We start from the raw sequence: 24,299 nt of genomic DNA on the forward strand, positions 1-24,299 counted from the left end.
GTGCATGATCGGGTATAGAGACAGACGTGCTAATAGATTAAACTCGATATAAATTGTACAACTATTTTAACTGAGTATATATAAAAGAAACCCCCAAATAATAGAAGTTTAAGCACATAAAGGATTTACTCTCTCATGAAAAAGAAGTCAAGATGTAATCAGTTCAAGGAGGGTTCCAGGCTTTTTCTCTTTCTGCTCTGCCATCTTTAATGCAAGGCTTCCAGTCTCAGGATTGTCTAATTCTTCAAGATAGCAACTGGAGCCAACAGGAAGGAGGGAAGGCAGAAGGCAGAAGGGGACTTCCTCAACTAAGTGAGCTTGCTTAAGTAGCCTTCCCAGGAGTCCCACACACTTCTACTTTTATTTCAGTAATTACCACGTGGTCACAAAGCCAATGAGAATATATTCTTTTATCTGGCTGTATCGCCACCCCAAATAAAATTGATGCTCTGTTACTGAGAAAAATATGGAAGATGGATATGTAATTATGAACAGGAAACTCTGCCACATGTAATTATGAACAAAAGGCTGAGGAAACATGAAGCAACAAATAAGTTAACTCTGGAATATGGAAAAGACTTTTTGAGGAGGAGACAATTGGGATTTGAAGGATGAATAGGAGTTTGCCAAATAAAGAATTGGGAAAGAATGTTTTAGGCAGAAATAATAGCATGTGCAAAGACACAGAGGGGTCTGACATTATATCCTCCAAGTAAGCCCATTTCTGTATTCCTCTTTTTTCCTCTGTTATTAATGATAGCCCTTAAAGTAATAGTTTAACTAATTTTTAATTACTCTAACAGTTATTTAAAAATCAACAGATTGAGATATGTCAACAATGATTTTCCTGATGTAACTGCAAATAATTTTCTACTTGGACCAAAATAAGAACATTTTATCTGATGATGACAAAAATAAAGCTATTTTAAAAATAATTGAGTTAGAATATTTTGGCATCTTAAAAAGGAATTGATACAGAGTAAGGGGGAAAACAATTGTGTCAGGGCGATGTTTGTCTTTTCAATTCTGAAATTAAACAAAGCCAAGTTAGAATTGACTTGGTTCATATCCTGGGGTCCATAAACCTACACTGAGAGCTCTCAGTGATCTGGCCAAGTTAGTCTTAAAGTATGTCACCTTCCATTTAGCTATTCCTAACATGACTGTTACTTTGGATCTGTGAAGCTGGAGCGTTCTTTTTTTAAAATGGCTTTAGAATCATAAGAAATTTTTAGGATTAAAGAGATTTTCATGATTATCTTCTTTTTGGCTCCTTTAGAGACATCATGGCGCATTAAAATTTTTCCAGAGAAACTTAAATCTTTTGAGAAACCTGAAATTTCTTTCAGAAATACACCTAGTTAGCTTTGGGACACCTGAGAGTGTAAATTCCCATGCCCACTGCCCATCTTGCCCTTCCACAGAGCTGAGTGTCTTATAAGATAAAGGTCATCTCTTTCCAACCCCAAATAACAACAGTAGAGTCAGTGATTCTTTGAACACTGCCTAAATTAAGATTGTCATGTTTGTTCAAAGGATTCAGCTCTACAAAAGCAATCAGGTAATTTAATCTACTGATTTTGGTTTGGGGGTGGGTTGCCACTTTGATTTTTGCTTACTTTCTAATAAGCTAGTATCTGGGGGATATTTTTTCAGATTTTGAACTTCAGCACAAAAAAAATGAAAATATTTATCTGTAAAGATATATGTGCTCCGAGGTTCATTGTAGCTTTATTTGCAGCGGCCAAGACATGGAAACAACCAGTGTCCTTCGATAGATGATTGGATAAAGAAGATGTGGTATATATACCTAATGGAATACTATTCTACCATAAGAAAAAATGAAATACTGCCATTTGTGACAACATGGATGGATCTTGAGATTATTATGCTAAGTGAAATAAGTCAGACAGAAAAAGTCAAGAACCATATGACTTCACTCGTATGTGGGATATAAAACTGAAAACAACAAAGGAACAAGACAGATGGAGAAACAAAAACTCAGACACAGACAATAATTTAGTGGTTACCAGAGGATAAGAGGGGAGGGGGGCAGTAGATGAAGATAAACAGGATCAAATATATGGTGATGGAAGGAGAACGGACTCTGAGTGGTGAACGGCTGGTGTGGTAGGTAGGTGGTGTGTTGCAGAATTGTGTGTTTGAAACCTCTGTAACTTTACTAACCACTGTCACCCCAATAAACTTTAATTTTAAAAAAAAAGCCAGTATCTAGGCATGACTACATAGTAAACCTCACAGCGACTCCTCTCTTGTGTCTAGAGACCTCTGACTCCTTATTCATATCTCAGCTCAAAAGATTTTTCCTTAGGGACATCTTCTCTGGCCTTTCTCACTAGGTCAGCTTCTCCATATTTTTATGTTCTCAGAGTACCATGTATCTATGTTTTATAGCTGGTATCGTGACTATCATTTTGCATTTATTGTGTGTGAGGATTTGAGTCATATATGCCTTCACCACGACACCCTGTCCCATGAGGGTGGGTCCCTCTGTCCTTAAACTCACCTCTGGATTTTGCTCCTCACACGGTGCCTGACCCACAGCAGATCATTGATCACTGTTGGCTGAATGATTAAATGATCTTTCTGTAAATAAATTATTTGTGTACTCCCATTTCACACTGTGCTCAGAATATAAGAGTGAACACAGAATTGCTCAGCTCATGTGTGGGTCCATGTTGAAAACAATTTTACTGCAGTCATAGAGAAGCACATCGAAGAAGTCTGAGGTCAGCTGTGCTTGGTTCTGCAGGGACGGAAGTTGGGCGAATTCTGACGTGGCCTCACTGCAGCCTCTGAACATACTGAGGGGCACCGCTATTGCTGCTTCACCCCAGTAAACCCCTGGGGGTGAAGCCAGCCCACCTTTGCTCCCCACTTAAGAGCCGTGCACTAGGTTTTCTTGACATCTTTATACTTCAAAAAATGAGTAACTTTTGAAGAAGTTGGTGCTTTTACATCTATTTTTAAAGATGCCTGTATGCTTTTCTTGAAAAAGATGCATATTAACACGTTTAAAAATACATTACATTTAAAAACACAATACTAAATAATTGTATTTTTTCAACCTTTGCCTAAACAGGTGTTTGCAATTATTCAATAAAGGTACTGAAAGGAAAATCAAACCTCAAAGAAAGGTCACCATAACCACCAGATTTTTAAAACACAGGACAAATTGTGGAAACTTTGTGGAGATAAGACTCTTGAAATGTCACTACAGTTCTCTTTTTATTTTGTCCAAGACAGTAGTTGAAATAGTTTGGGAGTGGAATGTCTTTTGATATTAGATCTAACGAGAACCATAGAGGTACAAGAGTATGGTTTGGATTGACTCTTTTTTAGCTTGAACATTGAAAAGGAAAGAGTAAAAATACAAATGAGTTTGCCCATATACTTGATAAATGTGTGTGATTTTGTTAAGCCTGACTTGGACTGAGCATAAATATTTTGTTGATTTTAGAACTTGGCTAATTATGAACTAAGTGACCTTGGCGAGATTCATGACCTCACCTGTAAAACGAGGCTATCTTCCATGATTGTTGTGAGAGTGAATGAGATATGTGTATTGTGCCTGGTACAGGACAGGGCCCGGCACACCACAGGTGCTGTGCTGGTCGTCTCTGCTGCCCACCGTGTCAACCCTTCTGTGCCACCACACGCACATGCGCTAACCTTGTTTCTGTTGGCTGACTTCATGATTCTGTTTCTCTTCTTTTAGTCGAAGGGCTAGCTAGGAAAAGAAGTATTCTCATTATCATTCAGCAAGTATTTCTGGAAATCCCACAATTTGCCAAGCACTGTTCTAGTGGTTCGGACTACATCAATGAACCCAAGATACAAAACTCCTACCACTATGCATCCTACATGCTAAGGAGCACCCGGAACATGGAGATTAGTCTTAAACTTGTTCCTGTTACTCCATGTTTGCGTTTTTGTGTGTGTGGTTTTGGTGAATCATAATTATTGACAGTGGGAATTATTTTTGAATTAACGTTGTATAATATCAATAGTGCAAGATTTTTCTCTCTCCCTCCCCTTCTCACCCTGGCTAACTCCCTTCTCCTCCTTCTCTTTCTCTCTCTCCTCCCTCCTCTCTTTTCTCTTCACCCCCCACCCCCACTTTTCTTTCTGTTTGTATATTTGAACTATGAAAACATCCTTACCCATGTTGTTTTTTTCTTCCTTAGTCTGATTCCAATTCCAGCTGAATTCTGTCCACTTCATGGGAAGCCTGTTTTGCCCCTCCTCAAGGACGATGGGAGGGTCATTTGGTGGTGATGGGCCTCACAACGCGTCTGTCCTTCAGGGGTCACCTGGTTGAATTACACGTCTCTCTTTCTTGTTAGATTGTTGGCTGTGATCACCAGCTGGGAAGCACCGTCAAGGAAGATAACTGTGGAGTTTGCAATGGAGATGGGTCTACCTGCCGGCTGGTCCGAGGGCAGTATAAATCCCAGCTCTCTGCAACCAAACGTAAGACACGACAGAGAGGGGGCAATTGTTGGGCATTTGGGCTTATTATTAGCAACTAGGGAATAACACCTCCACCAACATGAAGACAAACCTGAAAAAACTGTGGAAAGATTCATGTCTCTGCGTTGTGGATTGGTGTAGGTGGGGCAAATCAGATCACCCACTACAACCCCAAGGAGGAAATTTTTCCTTTTGAGATACATTAGGAGTAAGCTAGACATGCATCCATATATACTCTGTGTGCAAGCATGAGCTTGTTTCCCAGCATGAGGACAGACTGTATTCCAGCCCCTACCTGACACAGTCAGAAATGCTTGGTGGAATACAATAAGGAGAGTGGGTGGATCAGGACAAATTCATTCCCACAGTGAAATCACATGATCTCCATTTACAAAATGACCTTTGCTCACTGTTAATCACAGGTTTTTTTTCAGAATTAACATTGGCAGTGATTGTTGACTTTTGTGTGTTAATCTCTCTATGCCAACACAATACGTGTATGCTTACTATACATGTGTGTGCTGGAAACTTTACATGATCATCTCATTTAGTCCTTGTAACAGCCTTATAGCAAGGTACTATTTATCTCCATGTTATGAATAAGGTAACTGAGGCTTAGACAGGTTATGTGATTTGCAAGGAGTCACACAACTATTAAAGTAGCAGAGCCAAGATTTAAGCCCAGAGTCTGATTCCAGAGCCTAAGCACTTGCTCGTTCCCCTGGACTATCTCACCAGGCTGTTCTGTTCCATGGCGTGACATTTGTAAAGCAGTCAGATGGCTCAAGGCAAGGCACCACAGATACCTGCCCAGCCGGGTCCTGCTTGGGTGATGGTATATGGTTTCATAATGCCTAACCCAACAATGGAGTCACATACCTATCTCGTTCATTTTACAATACACCGTCCTCTGTGACAATCCCTGTTTTAGGTGCTGCAGCAGATACAGAAGTAAGACAGCTCTTGTACTCAAGGACATGCATTTTTAGAATAATTTGACCTTGCTTGGCACATTGTTTCCACTTTGCCACTATCCAGAATCCTTCAGTAGATTCTTGATTGAGTATCTCTTTGTACATGTCTCCCATTGGGAAATAAGAATGAATATTTTTACTGAATGTGGTTTTGTTCTCTTGTTGACTAGATGGAGGAAAACAATTGACATATGAGGGGTTTGTGGCTTTAAATGGATGTGTAGATCAAGAAGAAAGGCAGCATGCACTGGAGAACTATTCCAAGAGGTCAGGAAAAGGCAGCTTGCCAAAAGGACTAGGCTCTAGGGAAGAAGAGATGGCAGGAAAAAAGGCTGGGGACTTTGAAACACATGAAACTTTGGAGGTGCCAGCTTAGGAACCCTCCACATTCTAACACCCCTGCAGGCAGTGAAAAAACAAAACAACAAGAAAAGCAAAAACAAAAACAAAACCTCCAGCAGAGAGAATGAATAATGAAGTGAGTTAGACATTGATACAGTACATTCAGGGAAGATGTTTTTTCTTTGGTCATGTGTTGGTAGGATTTTCTGTAAGATGAAAGTTAAAGAATTTCGAGGATGGAAACCGGAGAAAGATAGAAGGATAGAGCACACCATATTTTGCTGTGTATAATGCACTTCTGTGTATCATGCGCACCCACGTTTTCAGCCCAAACTGCCAGGGGAAAAAAAAATCTTCCTTTTAATTTTTTAATTCAAGTTTTTGTTTGTTTACATTTGGTTACTTGTTTTCTGTATTATAAAGGAATGTTAGCATTTATTTTTTAACATATTATGATATAAGTAATGTTATGTAGCAAATAATTAAAAAACATAAGAACAGATACAAGGTACAAGAAATTTTCTGTACGGGTAACATGTTTACCACATTTACACATCATAGAAGGCCAAGAACTCTTCGTTGTTGCAAGTTCATTGTAAGTTCAACAAAACCAATTATCATATTCCAGGGTATTATTTTGCATACAGATATCATTATTGATTTCTAGAGTTACACTTTTAACTCATAAGCATAAATAAAAGAATTAAAAATATTGATATAGATACGGAATTAGTACTACCCACGTATAATGTGCATCCTTATTTTTCCTGCACAAATTTGGGCAAAGACAGTGCGCATTATACACGGCAAAATATGGTAATTCTTTTGTAAATTTCTGAAATTGTAGTGAGATATTTGGGAAAAAGTTACCTTTTAAAAGTTATTTTTATAGAACTCTTTAAGGAATACTATGGTAGGAGAGTTAAGATCTTTTTACTTATTGGTATCACATAACTGATTTACTGCTCATTTATCTAAGAATCTAGAAATTTCTGTTAGGCACAAAAAGAGAGATGGCAGGCATGTGTGCTGTACCTGCTGTATAGCACCTTCTGAGGGCATGCTTGTCATGGTGGGAATCCTTCCTTTATTCCCTCTCATGTCCCCCACCTTCCCCTCTTCACAAAGGAGCCCGAACATACTGCTATGATAGGTATTCCTCTTCCTCTCCTGTGTGAGGGTGATCAGAGACCTTTGGGCCTGAATGATTGGAGCAAAGGTGGAAAGCTCTGAAGGAACAAACTGAAGCACATCGCGAGCCATAAGTCATCTCCAGGTCTGCGAATAGATACCTCAGTGCAAAGTGCTCTGTTCAAGACCAACAGTGGGTAAATTATATAATACACAACCTGATGATTTTCCATAGTGACACAATGCAATTGATTCGTTTACCTTAGTGCTGATGATGCTTCATGACAAAATGATTTATATCAATAAAGCCCAGCATACGCACGCACCTCACCACAATCTATAGCAGATGCTGAGCAAACTACCTCATTTATGTTTTCTCTACCCCCGAAAAACCCTCCACCCAAATTTACAGGCTGTGGGGTGACCCACAGGCAGGGAAGATTAGAGTGCTCTGCGGGGCCCAGCGTACTGTCCAGGTGAGTCGCTCTCCACCCGTGAAGGCCTGGAGCAGCTCTGCCAGGTCTCTCCCGTGCTCTGCCAAAAGGACTGTAAGCCAGCCACATGCTCTTTTGAACTCCTAGCACTCGGATTCCCCACATTGAACTCATTTTCTTCTGAACTTATATCCAAGTTTTGTGTGTGTGTTTTTTTTCCTTATGTTATCAAGCCTTGGGGGAACAAAGGAAAAAACAGGAGAGTGGAGAAAGACCGTGGCGGAAAGTGCCAGAAGGAAAAGGAGAAGTAGGAGGAACTGATCAAATGGCTGCTATTTGCTGGCAAATAAAGAAACCCTCTTTGTGTTAAAAGACGTTGTTTTTGCCTCCTACAAATATAGACAACAGAAAAAGAACTAGATCAAGGCACTCTTTCCCCTTTCTAAAAGAAAAAGTTGTCCACTGATAGCATTCAGTGTTTCCATGTTTTTCCTGGTCGCTTTGTTTCTACTTCCTCAGACCAACAAAAAAAATGAAATGTAGTGAACACTAACTTACTTTTGATTCTTGGAATGAAAGACTCATTTTCCCCCAAAATTGAGTGGTTTGTACCATATTAGGTATTTCCCAATTATACTCAGAATATGCTTAGACCTGAAGAGAAATTATTTGCTACCAATTTGATGTTTCCAGCTTTACAGATCTCTTATACGTATCTGCATGTTTTGAAATCACCTGGGTATCCTAAAGATCTCTCTCCACCTGTCTTGAGTGGCAAGACCTTGAAAAACTAATTTATATCAAGATAAAATGAAGCTCCGAATGCCTGGCTTTGCTTCTCAGACTATGGCTTATGCTGATTTATAATAACTATGGGTAAACATATTCCTGGACTATCATCCTGGCTCAAAGATTTTGAGGTAAAAGATGTTTATCATAAAACACATGTATAGATATTATAAAGTGAATAATATATCTGAATGGTTTAAAGAGAACACAAAACTTTAAAGAAATTTCTACCTTGCACTGATTTCAGGTTATATTCACAAGCTACTCATTCATTCATTCATTCAGCAGCAATTCACTCATTCATTCAACAACAAATGTTTCTTGGGTATTTGCTATGTGCTGAGCAACTGTTTTAGGTGCTAGAAACACAGGAAAGAGCAAAACAGACAAAAATCCATTTTTCTCATGGGGCTTACACACTAATGTGAAAGGTAGAGAGATAAAGGGACAAAACAGTAACTAAATAAAATCTATATATGTCATATGGTGATAGAAGTCATGGGATAGTAAGGCAGAGAAGGAGAATTGGAGATAGAAATGGGCTGCTAGCCAAGGGTGCTAGAGGTGAGTTGCAATGTTAAGTAGGGTACTAAGGAAGGATTCATTGATACGGCATTTGAGCAAAGATCTGAGGGAGGGGCAGGTAGAGCACCATGAAAAAGTCAGGGGTAAGAGAAATCCAGACATAGAGAACAGCGAGTGCAAAGGCCCTGAGGTGCATTCTTAACGTATTTCTTGAAGAGCAAAGAAGCTGGTGTGAAGTGAATAGCTCGAATGTTGATTTCACAAGAGCTTGGCCTTTGACCTCAATGAGATGATAAGTCACAGGAGGATTTTGAGCAGGGGAATGACTTGATGGGATTTACTTTTTTAAAGGATCATTCTTTCTACTATGCTGAGAATAGATTATAAGGGGTCCAACTGTAAGAGTAGGGAAAGCAGTCAGGAGGCTATTACAGTAAGCCAGGCCAGGGTGATCATGGCTTTGACCATGGTAGTAGTGTAGGGGATGAGAAGTGATCCAATTCTGGATATACTGCATTTCTTTGAATCTAAGACATCATTGTTTGAAAGAGGTACCATTATTTTATGTGCCACTAAGAGAGAGAAAAAAAGATACCATTGAAATGAAGAAGCAGTAACACAATGCCTTCTGGCCACTTAGGGCTTTTACTTGATAGTTATTAAAAGACCTATGTTAGACTTCGATATATTTTGATCTTATATTACCCTTATGCATCCAGAAAAGGAAAATAAAACTGAAATAAATGAATACGTTGATAAATAATATTAAACTTTTTCTCAAACTTCAATTCTTTTAAATCATTTTGAACTCAGTCAATTTCCACACATCAGCAGCGTACTGGTGTTACAGCATTTTTAAAAGAATCCACAAAAAAAAAAAAATCCACTGGTATTGGGCTCTTTTTTAATAGTTTTATTGAGGTATAAATGATATACAGTAAACTGGATATTTAAAATGTACACTTTACTGAGTTTTCACATATACACACACCTGTGAAACAATCACCGTGACCAAAATCATAAACCTATCCATCATCTCAAAAATTTTCCTGTGCCCCTTGTGATCCTTTCCTTCTGCTCCCAGATGCCCCTGTCTTCTGGCAAACAATGATCTTATTTCTGTCACTATAGATTAGATTGTGTTTTCTAGAATTTCATGTAAATGGAAGTATATAGTGTGTGTCCTTTCCATCTGGCTTTTTTCACTCAGCATAATTATTTGAGATTCATTAATGTTGTAGCATATATCAGCGGTTCATTTTATTTTATTGCTGTGTAATAATTCCATTGTATGGACATACCACAGTTTGTTTATTCACTTGTTGATGAATATTTGGGTTGTTTCCACTTAGGGGCTCTTGCAAATAAAGCTGCTATGAACATTCATGTCCTTGGCTTAGATGGACACATGTTTTCATTTCTCTTGAGTAAATTCCTGGGATTAGAAGGGCTGGGTCATAGGGTAGATGTATGTTTGACATTTAGGTAACTACCAGACTATTTTTCTGAGTGTTACTATTTTACATTTCCACCAGTAATGTAGGAAAGTTTCACCTGCTCAGCACTCTTGCCATCGCTTGATATTGTCAATATTTTTTAGTTTAGCCATTCTAATTGGTGTGTAGTAGTGTCTCATAATGCTTTAATTTGCATTTTTCTAATGGCTAATGATGTTGAACATCTTTTCATGTTGTATTCATTTCCAATTGCTGCTGTAACAAATTACCACAAACTTAGTGGCTTAAAGCAACATACTTACAGTTCTGGGGGAATCAGATGCCTAAAATGGGTCTTGCTGGGTTAAAATCAAGGTGTTAGCAGGCCATGTGTCTTCTGGAAGCTCTAAGGGAGAATCTATTTTCTTTTATTTTGATTTCCCAGCCACTGGAGCCTATCTTCTTTCCTTGGCAATTTCAAAGCCAAGCAGCATAGCATGTTCAGATTTCTCTATGACTCTAACCTCCTCTTCTATCTCCCTCTTCCAATATAACGAATGCTTGTGATTATATTGGGTCTGCCCAGATAATCTAGGATGACATCTTTATTTTAAGATCAGCTATTTATCAATCTTAATTTCAGCAACCTTAATTCCCCCTTTCCTATAACATATTGGTAGGTTCAGGGAACGAACATCTTTGGCAAGAGGAAGGGGTGGGAATTATTCTGCCCATTACACATGTGCTTAGTTCCTCTTTAGTATAGCATTAGTTCAAGTCTTTTGTCCATTTTTAAAATAGGTTGTTTGTTTTCCTGCTGTTGAATTTTGAGAGTTCTTTATATATTCTGGGTACAAGTCCTTTGTCAGACATATGATTTGAAAATATTTTCTCTCAGTAGGTAGCTTTAAAAAATTTTTTTCAAAATTCCTTAATGTTATCTTTCACAGAGCTTTTAATTTTGATGATGAATAGTTTATCCTTTTTCATTTTCATGGATTATGCATTTAATGTCATGTCCAAGAACTCAGGTCACAAAGTTTTCTTCTATGTTTTCTTCTAAAACTGTTATAGTTTTACATTTTACCTTTAAATCTATGACCTATTTTTGGTTAATTTTTGTATAAGATATAAGGTTTATATCTAGGTTGAATTTTTATAAGAATATCCAAGTTTTCCAGCCCCATTTGTTGAAAAGATAACCTTTCTTCCCTTGAACTAGCTTTAAAAATGTCAGAAATTCACTGGCCAGTTGTGTGTGGATCTATTGCTGGACTCTATTCTGATCCCTTCACATAGCACATTGTCTTGGTTGTTACGGCTTTAAAGTAAGTCTTAAAACCAGGGAGTCTGATTCCTTCAACTTTATCCTTCTTTTCAAATGTATTTTGGGTATTCTAATTCCTTTGCCTTTCCACATAAATTTTACAATCTGCTTTTCCATATATATAAAAAAATTTTGCTGGGATTTTCATTAAAATTACGTTAATTCTACAGATGATTTGGAGGGAATTGACATCTTTAATATATTATTCAACCTATGAATATTTCATGTCTCTCAATTTATTTAGGTCTTCTTTGATTTCTTTCATTAGTCTTTATTAGTTTTAAGCACACATGCCCTGTATGATTTAGTTAGATTTATGCCTCTTTCAAATGGCATTGTATTTTTAATTTCAGTTTTTGTGTATTGCTAGTTTATTCTTGGCCACATAGTTTGCAAACTTGCCAAACTCACTTATTAGTTCTGTGAGTTTTTTAATTTTCTACACAAATGATCATGTTGCTTACAAATCAGGATGGTATTACTTCTTCCTTTTCAATTTATAAACCACTTATTATTTTCATGGTGTTACTACACTGGCAAGGATGTCAATACGATGTTGAACAGAAGTGGTAAAAATGGATACCCTTACCTTATTCCCATTCTTAAGGGGTAAAGCATTCAGTTTCTCATTATAGAGTATGATGTTAGCTGTAGGGTTTTTGGAGATGCTCTTTATTACCTTGAAGAAGTTCTCATCTGTTCTTAATATGCTGAGAGTTATTATCATCAATGGATGTTGATTTTGCCAGATGCTTCTTCTGCCTCAATTGATATGATCTTGTGGTCTTTCTTAGACTTTTGTGATGGATAACGTTAATTGATTTTCAAATAAAGAACCAGCCTTACATTCCTGGAGTAAACTCTACTTGGTTGTGGTCAGTAATCTTACTATAGATTACTGAACTTGATTTGCTAGCATTTTGTTTGAGGTATTTTTGCATCAATGTTCATGAGAGACAGTTGTCTGCAGAGTCCTTTTTTTTATTCTGTCTTTGGTTTTGAAATCAGTGTAATATTAGCCACATACAATGAGTTGGGAAGTGAGTCCTCCTCTTCTGTTTATTGGAAGAGATCGTATAGATTTGATGTTATTTCTTCTTTAAACTCTTGTTAGCACTCAACAGTGAAATTCTCTGGGCATGGAGATTTTTTATTGTGTACTTAGTTTTTTTAATGTATGTAATACAGTTATAGTTACTATTTTAATGTCTTATCTGTGTTTTTATTTTCCGCTTCAATATGGGTTGTATTTCATTTGTTTCTTTGTTTATTTGCATACCTGATCATTTTTGACCTAAGTCCAGACATTAAAAATTTTATCTTGCTGGATACTAGATATTTTTGTATTCCTATAAATGTTCTTGAGTTTTGTTCTGGAAGCAGTTAAGTTACTTAACATCAGCTTGATTTTTCTGGGTCTTAAAATTTGTTAGCCGGGACCAAAGCCATGTTTGGGCTAGTGCTAATTGTGCCCTGCTACTGAGGCAAGACTCTTCTGAATGGTCAGTATCCCAATATATGAAGTTTTCCAGCAAGGCTGATAGGATAAGATACTATTCGAGCCTTATATGTGTGTCAGATACCTGATTGTATCATTCTTTTCTGTAGTTCTTTTCCTGGGCTCTGGTAGTTGCTTCTCATGGACGGGCTGATTGATTAGCATGAGAATGTTACTGGGTATCTACAGAGAACACTTTTAAATCTCCACAGTTATCTCTCTGTGTAACTTACTCTGGTAATTTGTCCTTCAAACTCTAGCCACCTTGATCTCCTTGGGTTCTTAGCTTTGTCTTCTCAACTCAGGGAATCCAGGGGGCTCTGAGTACCCACTTCCTGAGCCACGGCCTGGAAAGTCTTGCAGGACCGTGAGCTGAGTCTATGTTAAAGCTTACCTCCTTTTTTTCTGACTCTCAAGGATTGCTGCCTTTCTTTGCCTGGTATCTTGTGTTTTGAAAGTCATGATTTCATATATTTTTTTCTGACCTTTGGTTGTTTCAAGCAGGAGATTAAGCCCAGACCCTATTACTCCATCTTGGCAGAAAGCAGAAGTCTTGATGCTGGGCTCTTAATTCAGGTTTGCAATTATGTAGTACTAGTCAGCGTTTGACTCCTATTTTTGAGGATGTTCTTTAGCTCTTCTGCTTCTTCATCTCCCTACAGCCCTCATAACCATTTGATTCCCAGAGGTTAAATGAGTGCATTCCACTATTATCTTGGAATTCTCTTCCAAGCTGCTGACACCCATTTTGCAAATTTGATGCTGGTTGTTTTGATGTTAGCACCTGTACGGGCAATGATAACTATGGCAAGATTACTGCCTCGGTGAGAGAAAACATAAGACACAGTGAGTGTGAGACGCATACTGATTTCATATATGTTAAAATGTGAACTATGGTAGACTCAATAAATATGGCTTTTTGACTCTCATGACAATAGGACTTTCTAACTGATTAGATTTAAGGATGAAGGCAAGGATGGCTCCCAAGTTTTTCTTCTAAGCAACTGCATAGATGAAATTCCCTGACTGGGGTGAGGTGGGAAGCATCTTGTTTGGCCTGTCTAGTATATGTCCTCCATGGTGCAATTACTAATAAACTGGTATGTGTGTGACGGGACGGGGGGGTGGGGGGTGGGGGGGTAGGTGAAGGGAGTTGTCGAAGGCCTCAAATGCTGCGTTTCACTTTATTTTATTGAGTATATTTTAAAAGTGATAAAGTAGTCATGAAGATTACAAATATACTATCAAAACCTCCTCAACATTGGCAGACTATTTTTATATGTAGGCACGTGTGTTAACAATGGCTCTTTCATTAAAAACATAATAATGATAAGATAAAGTATCAGCCCCAAAGGCTTACAGCAAAGAGTCTTTAAAAATATGGACTTATTAACAGGTCTAAAAATAAGATAAACTCAGATATCAGAATAGGAAATCCTGTCTTTTAAAAACTTATCACCTTTCTCTGATACAGCAATGAATCACACAGAAAAATCTTGTTAAGATTAAAAATGAACCTAAAATGTTCTACAGGAAGATGTGGAATACACACACACATGTTGCCAAAAAAAATATATACACATTTTAAGAAAGGAAAAAACTATTAAAATTTTAATACTCAATATATACCGATAACAAAATGAATACAAGTCACCTTTGACTTCTGCAATTACAAGAGGTGCTCAAAGTGGTTACCACCAGCGTCCAGACACTTCTGCTTACGGCGAACTACTGCTTGAGCAACATTGACCAAAGTATCCGCTTGTGTACATTTTGTTGGCACCCTGGTGTGTGTGTGTGTGTGTGTGTGCGCGCGCACGCGCGCGCGCACACACGCGTATGTAGATTGATTTTTTTATTTTTTTTTTGAGAAAATCTTTTAGGTACAATCCTTGAGAACAATTTTCTTGAAAAGGGGGATTTGCAACCCATATATGTGAAATGGCAGAATTTATGATTCCCATGGAAACTTTGTCCATTTAATGAAGAAAGAGATTACCTGATCTCTGAAGCAGGACTTTCAGAATTGTTGACTAATAACCTGGAAATATGTCTTGAAGATAGGCATCATGGTTCTGTCAACAAAACCAGAATAGATCAGGGCCAATGCACTTGATGACACAGTACTGTGCCTTCTTGGGAAAGGGTACCTGGAGGAATTACAGAACCCTGAGAGAGACGTAGCCACTCACGACTCCAGCTGTACCAATTGAATTAATCACTGAAGGGCAGTTGATGAAACCAGACTGTTCACACGTTCTCAGATGTTTTTAACATCTCTCTGTGCGTAATACTATAGTAGATGCCAAATAGAAGAATCCCCCAACCCATCCCTAATCATTGAGAATTTATCGTCAAATGAAACAATCATTAATACATGTATAACTCAAAGACTGGCTTTTTATCAACATGCAGAAAATGAAATTAAAGTTTTTCTTTTTTTCTTGTCAAATTAAAAGCACCATATATTAAAGTATATTCTGAGATTTATCAGGGGGTCTTAACAGATGATACTTATGAAAAAGTTTCCCTAAGTAAACACATTGGAGACACAAACAGAGTGAAATGGATTTCTTTGGTCCGGGGCTCCTTAAGAATCTAATTAATGTGCTTTTGTAATTTCCATGAATAGAGTGCAATATATGGTATTTCCCCACACATTTTATCTTAGGTCCCTTTTTCAGGGACCATCTTGTGGGGCTGGTGCTTTGTTTGTCTTGTGTGTCACTGGATCTCTGGTGCCTAGTATGGAACCTGACACTAGGAGACGCTCAAAACTATTTGTGGAATAAAGTAATGAATTTGCTGGTTGCCTGATGACCTGCCAGGTGTCTGTTAGCCCTTTACGGAACCACAGAAGAATAGGCCATGACTCTCCTACGTCGGGTGCTGTGTGCTGCTGATGGCACAAGTTGGCACCAGCCTGAATGGCTCCATATTTCTTTTTAACTAGGCAAGTGTGCAGGGGCATCAGGAGGCATTGCCTGGTCTACCTTCTCCATCCTGCCCTTTTCCCCCAACAACTCCGAGGTTCCTCCCCATCTTCCTCAGGGAGCACACAAAGGTTACTGCGTCAGCCAAAAGCTAGGTTGATGCCCCAGCATGTGGAATGTGAGTCACTTCTCAGCAGAACAAGAGGGAGTCTGCCTGAGCAGTGTGTGGGTCAGAAGACCGCCGCTGAGCATTGCAGGGCCAAACAGAAAGCTTCCCTTTTACTTGCACTTTCCTTGACCTGTGGATAAACAAAGACTTTCTATTTCTAGAAATCCCATTGTTTTAACTGCTTTGAGTTTCTTTTGTAAACTTAAACATCCATGTCTTTATGCAAGGCGTTTAAAGCTCTGCGGGCCCAGTCTGAGCATTCTTTGTTCCTTTTCTGTATTCCCTTTACACGTTTTGTTCTTAGATGCCACAAACTCTTAGCTTTCTGAAATGCAGCCTTTCTTTAACAATGGAGGACATTGAAAGCAACTAGAAGATTGTAGTGTGAGTAGAATATTCAATATTGCAGAGAACTTAATAAATGTAACCTCTTTCGGGAAGAAATTGACAGCATATGAGTCTTCTTTCTCATTCAGCTGGCTATGTGCTCGGGGCCCTGAGGCGTTAAAAAACATCATAAAAGTAATGTCTTTTAGTTCCTGTTTTCAAGGAAATTTGAAATGGGGGGGGGGCAGAGGGGATAATATTACAAAATACTGTGTTCCAGACTATATAGCTATATATATATATATATATCTATATCTCTTTCCACACCTATATCTCTTCACAACCATGTTATGAGGTAAGTGTTGTTTCCTCTGTTTTACAGAGAAGCTAAGGATCAGAGAAGTTAAGAAACTTCTGAGATTCGTTTATTGAAATTAAATTCTCCCCAAGGCAAGATGATATCATGTTGAAATTCAGAGAAATTGGCTACCTTTTGAGATTCTTTTATTTAAACTAAATTCTCCCCGTGATAGGATGATAATGTATAATATGGGAAACAGAACCCCGCAGAGCTTCAGAATATGCTGATGAGTTTAAAATACCTGCTTTTCCTTGTCTTCTGGAAGGCCCTCCTGTGCTTTGACCTTGGGCTACTCCTTATACTTCTCAGAGGCTTCGTTTCTTTTCAGAAAGTGGGGGTGGTGGCATCCTCCTTGCCCTTTTACATGTTTTGGGTGAAGGAATAAATAGTATAATTCAGATGAAAGTGAAACTCTTCAATGCCGTATAAATATAAGGTATTGTCACAAACGGAGTTCTAAGTAAGAATGCCTGCGATGTCTTTGGGGTGCATGTAATAGACCTTCATTTTTTTTTTTTCAATGTAGGTTTTGGGATTGCTTCCAATGAGTTTAGGCTCAATTTTCAAGTATAATAAAAAGTAATCCATTGTTTAATGATCTGTGATTCAGCCAATTTTTTTTTTTTCCAAAACAGAGGATGTGTGGGGGAATGTGAATAACCGCTTATGGAACACCCAATATATGTAGTATTAGATGCAGATAGTGTAAAGGACAGTGAAGAACTGGAAGGCATGATTTCTGCCCCAGAGGGACTTAAAGAACTTAAACAAATATACATTTCCCTTATTCTTATCTGTCCTGCTTATCCAAGGTAGTTACTTTGCTAGAGAAAAATCCAGATTTTGATAAAATAAAGTGATCCTTTGAACATTAGAATTTATTTTCCTTTTGTAATTTAACACAATTGCTCTAATCTAGAGATATTTGGCAATATCCGACCAGGATTTAAAATCAGAAATGAGAACTTGCAAATCTATTTTTCCCTATATCAAAATTGATATATTTTTTAAAAGGCCAGATCCCTTTGGAGTTAGCTAGCGATCAGCTTTTTTGGCATATTTTATTTTGAGGAAAATAGAAATTTTGATTCCCAAATATTGGTGTTCACATCAAATATTTAAAAAAGGGTTGTCATTTGGGGTCGGGTGTATGTAAGTCAGTGCCTTTATAGGAGACAATCAATAATTTTGTATCAAATTATGTGCTTTTTTAAGACTTTGCTTTGTTTCTCTCTAGTGGATGACACAGTGGTTGCTATTCCCTATGGAAGTAGACATATTCGCCTTGTCTTAAAAGGGCCTGATCACTTGTGTAAGTAAACTTAGTTGTTTTCCTTTTGGTATTGGGAATTTTAGTCATTATTATTTATTTTTTGTTCCCAGAAGAGATTAAAATGCAGAAGTACAAATCTTTCCACTCTATAATAATACGATATTTTGAGTGCTTCTGTTTATCTTTCGGTTGCTTGATGAGATAGCAAAAACCTCTGTGGTAATTATCTCTAACCACAGTCATCTTGGAAAATACAAAATAGATGCTCCCCATAGGTTGGTCGTGAGTTAAGCACATGTTTATGCTTTTGTGCACATTATTTCCCATTCTTTCTGTTTTTCCTTTCCAATTATGCTCCGTCATTTTCCTGCCTCGCCTCTTCTTTTTTTCTTCTTCCTTCCGCCGTTCCCTTCCTTTTCTTTCTTCTTTCTTTTATTCATCCTACTCATGTTTCATTATTTTATCAAGAGGAACATAGAAACACCAAACAACGTTAACCCTGTACTATTTAAGTAAAACCATTGTGGTAGGATTAAGCATTTCATGTATTAGAGACAATGTAAGGTCTGAGTATCTTTAAGATAGCTATTGAAATTCAGGATTATTAAAGGGTGATCACAACACAAAGATCCAGTGGTAGCAGGTCCCACCACAGTTTGTAGAAGAATGATCTTCAGTCATGACAAGCCAGCAGCCCACATCCATATCTGTTTTTTAAATACCATTTAGTACTGCTTATATGTAGACCTGTAAATTACAAGCAGGAAATTATGGGCTATGAACCAGGGAGGGAGTAGGAGAGGATATGCTAGTATTTTCTGCAAAATTCCATTTCCCTGAAAGATTTCACTCCAGTTGATCCCTTGAGCATTTCTGATCTCCTCCACTGTAATTGTTCCTGGGTTCCTACAAAGCCATCTATCATCTTCTGCTCCGTCTCCCCTCCTGCACACATGCCTAAGAAACCAATGTAGGTAGCAAGCACTATCGTTTGGCAATTGGATTATGACTGAAATCATACCAGAAAAACAAACAAGAGGAAGACAAATTGGAGCCTGTGAAAGTTCAGATAGCCGACTGTAATCTTTCTTAAAAATAAACACATTTCAGTAAATACATTCACTAAAAGAATAAATAAGGTACAGTTCAGGCAAAGCCAAAAGATGATGATAAGACACCTTATGTGATCCAAGTTCTTTTCTAGCCCTGAACCACCCCAAAAACTATAGTGTTCACATGTCAAAGAATGAAATATGTGTGTACACTATTACCATTCAAATGATTTGTTTTTCCCCTTGAGAAATGGACAGAGGTAACTGCTGGTGTAACAACCCCACTCAAAAACAGTATTTTTCTAAGCAGTGACACCCTAAAATGAACATCCAGACCAAGACCATCACCAAGTTGGGGATTTACTCCTCACTGCAGAAGAAAAAAAACCAAAGGAATGTAGATATAAGAATATCTAAAAGAGGAAAATTCATTTTTATAAATGTATTAGCCTCCCAGATTTGATAAGTAAAGCTACAAATGATATTCATAGATGATGAAAAGCAAAATGGAATCTGCTTTTTTGCTCCTAACAGACATACTGCTGATAACATACGTATAACTAAGGAAGTTTTTGTTTTGTTTTCTGTATTTGGAATATAATTCAAATTGAATGTGTGAATAAACGATGCCACTCCAGGGCGGGGGAGGGAAGCCTGAGCTACTGGCCAAGAAAGGCTACGCGGACTTTATCTGAGGGTCACGGGCGTTTAATTGGACACTAACATTCTCCACCTGCTGGTATTCCTTGTAGTAGAGAATGTGTTAGACAACATCTAGAATAATTTAGTACAAATACTTCAGGCACTTTAGTACCTCCAGAGACCTTAAAATTCTCCTTAACCCCAGGACCTCAATCTGTAAAACATGTAAGAGGGAAATCATTCTGATTGAATGTAGGGTAGGTAACCCAGAACTTCACCTAGCCACCCCATCTTTCTTCTAAAGAACCCCTGCCAAAATGAAGGGTTCTTGTGCAAGTTTTGGAAACCAATGTTAGATTTTGCCTATCTACCTTCCTTCATGCAGCGGGCAGTCATTCTAAGTCACCTCTCAGTCACATGAGAATTTAACATGCTCCATATGTATCATAATTACCATTGTCCCCAGCATGCGCTGATTTCCTACAACAAAAGATGCTTTGTAGGCTTTGTCATTGGTCAAATATTCCAGGAATCAAGACGTTCTTCTTTCTGTCTTAAGCTCTTATGACACATCATCTAGGTACACAATACTGAATGATGTCCCAAAAGGAATTTTTAAAAGAAAGAAAACTAAAAAGGGCAGTTAGTTCCCTGTCCTTCAGTCATGATACTTGGTTTGTTTTAAGCAATAGCACATACGTGGTAAGTAACCAGAAAGTATAAATCAAGTGACACCGATACTGAGGGAACACAGAGAGACACCCTGGATCTCATAGGGCAAAAAGAAAAGTGTGGGGTATTCTAGACTGAGGGCCAGAGAGGCTGAAATCCATAAGATATGCATGGAAGATGGTTTAGTCAAAGGTATGGGATTATGGTAAAGTGGAATGCCCAAATAAGGTGATCCAGGAAGCCAAAGATTTTTTCACTGGGAGTCTTGGATGTTTGGATAAGGGGTTTTAAAATAATTTCATTTGCAGCATAAATTGTTATGTGATCCAAAGTCCCTATATATTTTGTGTCTATCATAATTTTAATTGTGTCAGCTCTATAAAGAATGATATTTAACCCTTACATAGTTCTAGATTCTGTTCCATGGAATGTACTTGCACGTGGTCTGCTGTAACCCTGGGAATGTCTTTCTTTCCTCTTCCTGTGTTTGATTATGTAGATTTGGAAAGCAAAACCCTCCAGGGGGCTAAAGGTGAAAATAGCCTCAACTCTACAGGCACCTTTCTTGTGGACAATTCTAGTGTGAACTTCCAGAAATTTCCAGACAAAGAGATACTGAGAATGGCTGGACCACTCACAGCAGATTTCATTGTCAAGGTAAGCCCATTTTGGTACCTTGTTTCCAAGCCACCTCCAATTGATGATATTTATAATCTCTTGATGAGAGAGAGAGAGGCTTTAGGTTTTAACATAGATTTGGAAAGTCTATAAGCCTATGATCCAGGAGATGTTTAATTCAAGGATCTTGAACTACGTCCTGGACTTTACAAGAATATGATATTTTTAAGGTCTAGGAAAATCCTGTGTGTGTGTGTGTGTGTGTGTGTGTGTGTGTGTGTGATTTAATAAAAAGATTCCACTCACAAAGCCAATATATCATTAGTGGGGCTATAAACTGTTTTTAAAACAGGTTAGGATACAGTCATTGACTCGTATAAGGTGTCCTCAGTCAGAGAGAAAGACAAACTAATGATCCATAGACTTGGTCATGCTTCCTTCCAATTGCAATTTCTGTTTTCTCTTGTACTGGCAACAAGACTAAGTTGTTTCCTTCTATCAGAGCTTCCCTACTCTTCAAGGTAATATAAAACACATTGCTGGACGCAGCATACACATTCTGTAGGAAAAATGTACACACTAGAAGAGCATTTGGGAATCACAATAAAATAAAACATATTTTTTTCCTTCAGTAGGTCAGAAGGACCTGAAGGATTTCAGCTGTAAAGCTGTAAAACTTGTAATGTGTCCAGAACTCCATAAATTTTTCATCATGGGACCTGGAGCCAGAGGACATTTGATTTAAGCTAAGGCTTCATGACCCCATGGCAGCTGGAAGTAAGAATGCATATAGGAAAATGTGATAGGCAGTGAGGTTGGATGGAAGAAGGGTTCCAGGGTACTGTTCTTTGTCTCCCTCTACATGGTAGCTCTTTTTAATCCAGTCCACCTGCCAGCCACATGAACGTGAGCAAGGAGCTATAAAGCATCAGAGATAGCTCTCAATAGAAATGATGCTGAAGGTAGTTAAGTAATTTCAGTCAAACAATAAAATACAGGCATACCTCAGAGATATTGCAGTGTCCATTCCGGACCACCGCAATAAAATGAGTTTCACAATGAAGCAAGTCGTAATCCTTTTGCTGGTAGAGGGTATTGCCTTCAATTTGTAAAAAAACACAGTATCAGTGAAGTATAATAAAGTATAGCGCAGTAAAACAAGGTATGCCTGTAGAGTAAAAGATTGAGAGATCTTCATATTTTGAAGCCCTTTTTGTACTGTTGAATAAACCATTTATGCTCATTTCCCTAATGGCTTTGCAAGCATTAATACACGTACTGAAAATATAGAATTGGATTCAAGTAATGTTATTCACATTTAAATACTTCATAGCATTGTTGAATACATTTCATATATCCAGCTGCCTTCTACACATCACTACTTGGATGTCCCACAGACACAATGAGCTCAACGTGTCCAAAACTGGACTTGTCTATCCCGAGACACGTACTTTATCTTCTTTCTTATCTTGTAGAATAATACACTGTTTACCCAACCGAGTCAGAAAAACTTTGATTCACACCAATTTCCTCTTCTGCTATATTCCCATAGTTAGACATTAAACTTTGTCAGTTCTACCTCTGTATCATCTTTCAGGACTATTCTTTCTTCTCCATCTTTTCTGCCACTATCATAGTTTTAGACCTTTGTATTTCTCACCTGAACTAATAGCATGGTCTCTGAACTAGTTTCCATTGCCCATGTTGCCATCAGAGTGAGTTTTCTAGAACCCTAACTCCTGTCTTCATAATCCTACATTGTCCCTCATGTCCACTCATTGCTTTGGTATGAGAATGCAAATCCATAGCACAGCATGTATTACTCTCAGTAATCTATATTCTGTCTACCCTTCCCACCTCACCTTTGACTTTTCTCCTCCCGTTTCAACCAATTGAACTGCTCACAGGTCCCCCAACATCTTGTACTCTCATAAAGGATAAACTTTGCATAATGCTGTGCCCTCTATCTGCAATGCTCTTATCTTTTCTTCTTCCATTCACTTCACTAACTTATAGTCGTTCTTCAGGATTTTCTCTTCCCAGAAGCATTCTGGACTTTCTCAAATAACCCAAAATTCCTATTTACATTACATCTTCTGACTGTGTTCCTTGGGGGCAAGGACAGAATCCTACTTGTCTTCTATCTCCATAAGAAAAATCCAATGATCCCTAGCAAGTGCTGGATGAATAAAGGACTTTAACCACATGGCAAGTGCTGAAATGACACAGATGCAGACATCTTCATTTTACCTGCAAGGAAACAGCCTTAGGGAAGTTGAATAATGTGCCCAAGCTCACCCTGATGACAAATCAGGACCAAAAATCACATCTCTTTAATTCTGGCCCAGAACTCTTTTCAGTATTCTGTGTTCTTTCTAAGAGTATTGTTTTCTTCTACATGTAAGTACATATATCTAAGAAAAAATGGACTTTAAAGAAGTTTTTGATACTTTCCTAGGTGTCTACCATCTGTAAATATTTTCATTCAGAGCAAACTAAGCTACTATCATTTTAGTGATTTTTGCATTATACACATATATCCTATTTGTTGACTTAGTTTCAGGTTGCAAATGAGAGGAAATTAAGGTTTCATTAGAAAATATCAGGACTGAAATAGTGTGAAGTTATTCTAAAATAGATTATAGAATTTTAAAAATCAGTTTATTAAAACTTCAAAATGAGTCAGATAATTTAAGAAGATACAGAAAAAAAAGAAGAAAATTACCTTTTTGATTCATAATGAAGCAACATTTTCTTCCCTGCTTTCCCCAGGAAATAACTGAAAATGAAAGATTACCATTTGATTTTTTTAAATCATCTTTCATGATTTAGGAGCTTAGAAATTATACACATAGTTTGTGATTCAGTTTTTAATGTTCAAAGTGTAGTCTATTTGGCGTCATATGTTAATTCAAGCAACGACTTCCTATTTGAATGAGATACACAGGATTTAAATGGAAATGTTTATTTGTCAACATCTTCATAGCATTTTATTGTCAAAATATTTTTTTGTTTATTTAAAGGAAAAGACATTTTTTTGCATGAAAGGAAATTTTTTTTTTTACAGTGAGAAATCATTATATATTGCCATTGATTCCAAAATTATGTTTTGGAATTTCCTTTAAAGATTAAAACCAGACTAAATTTTTATCTTGCTTCCTAGAGGAGCATGTCTTCCAAAAACTTAAACTTCCTGCATTGGCTGTGCAAACATTTTTGGCAATACTAGTGGAGAGTGGTAGAAAGGATAAGTTCTCTAGAGTTTGGTATTTTCTCCTACGTACTGGGTGTGTGAACTTCAG

The 24,299-nt window shown here is 37.7% G+C and overlaps 1 protein-coding gene across 3 annotated transcripts in view; it reads left to right on the plus strand.

The window, feature by feature from the left end:
- The window catches only part of ADAMTSL1 (ADAMTS like 1), an 891,281-nt gene that overhangs the window by 629,692 nt on the left and 237,290 nt on the right, over positions 1-24,299 (plus strand). For all 3 annotated transcript variants that reach the window (XM_074330337.2, XM_074330338.2, XM_019739192.3), the window contains 3 exons: positions 4,368-4,494; positions 17,978-18,052; positions 20,879-21,036. In XM_074330337.2, the coding sequence (XP_074186438.2) occupies positions 4,368-4,494; positions 17,978-18,052; positions 20,879-21,036 (360 nt within the window). The remainder of the gene's footprint in view (positions 1-4,367; positions 4,495-17,977; positions 18,053-20,878; positions 21,037-24,299) is intronic.

The sequence above is a fragment of the Rhinolophus sinicus genome, chromosome 16 (assembly GCF_057876585.1).
Source record: "Rhinolophus sinicus isolate RSI-liver-muscle chromosome 16, RSI-T2T, whole genome shotgun sequence".
Lineage (NCBI taxonomy): Eukaryota > Metazoa > Chordata > Mammalia > Chiroptera > Rhinolophidae > Rhinolophus > Rhinolophus sinicus.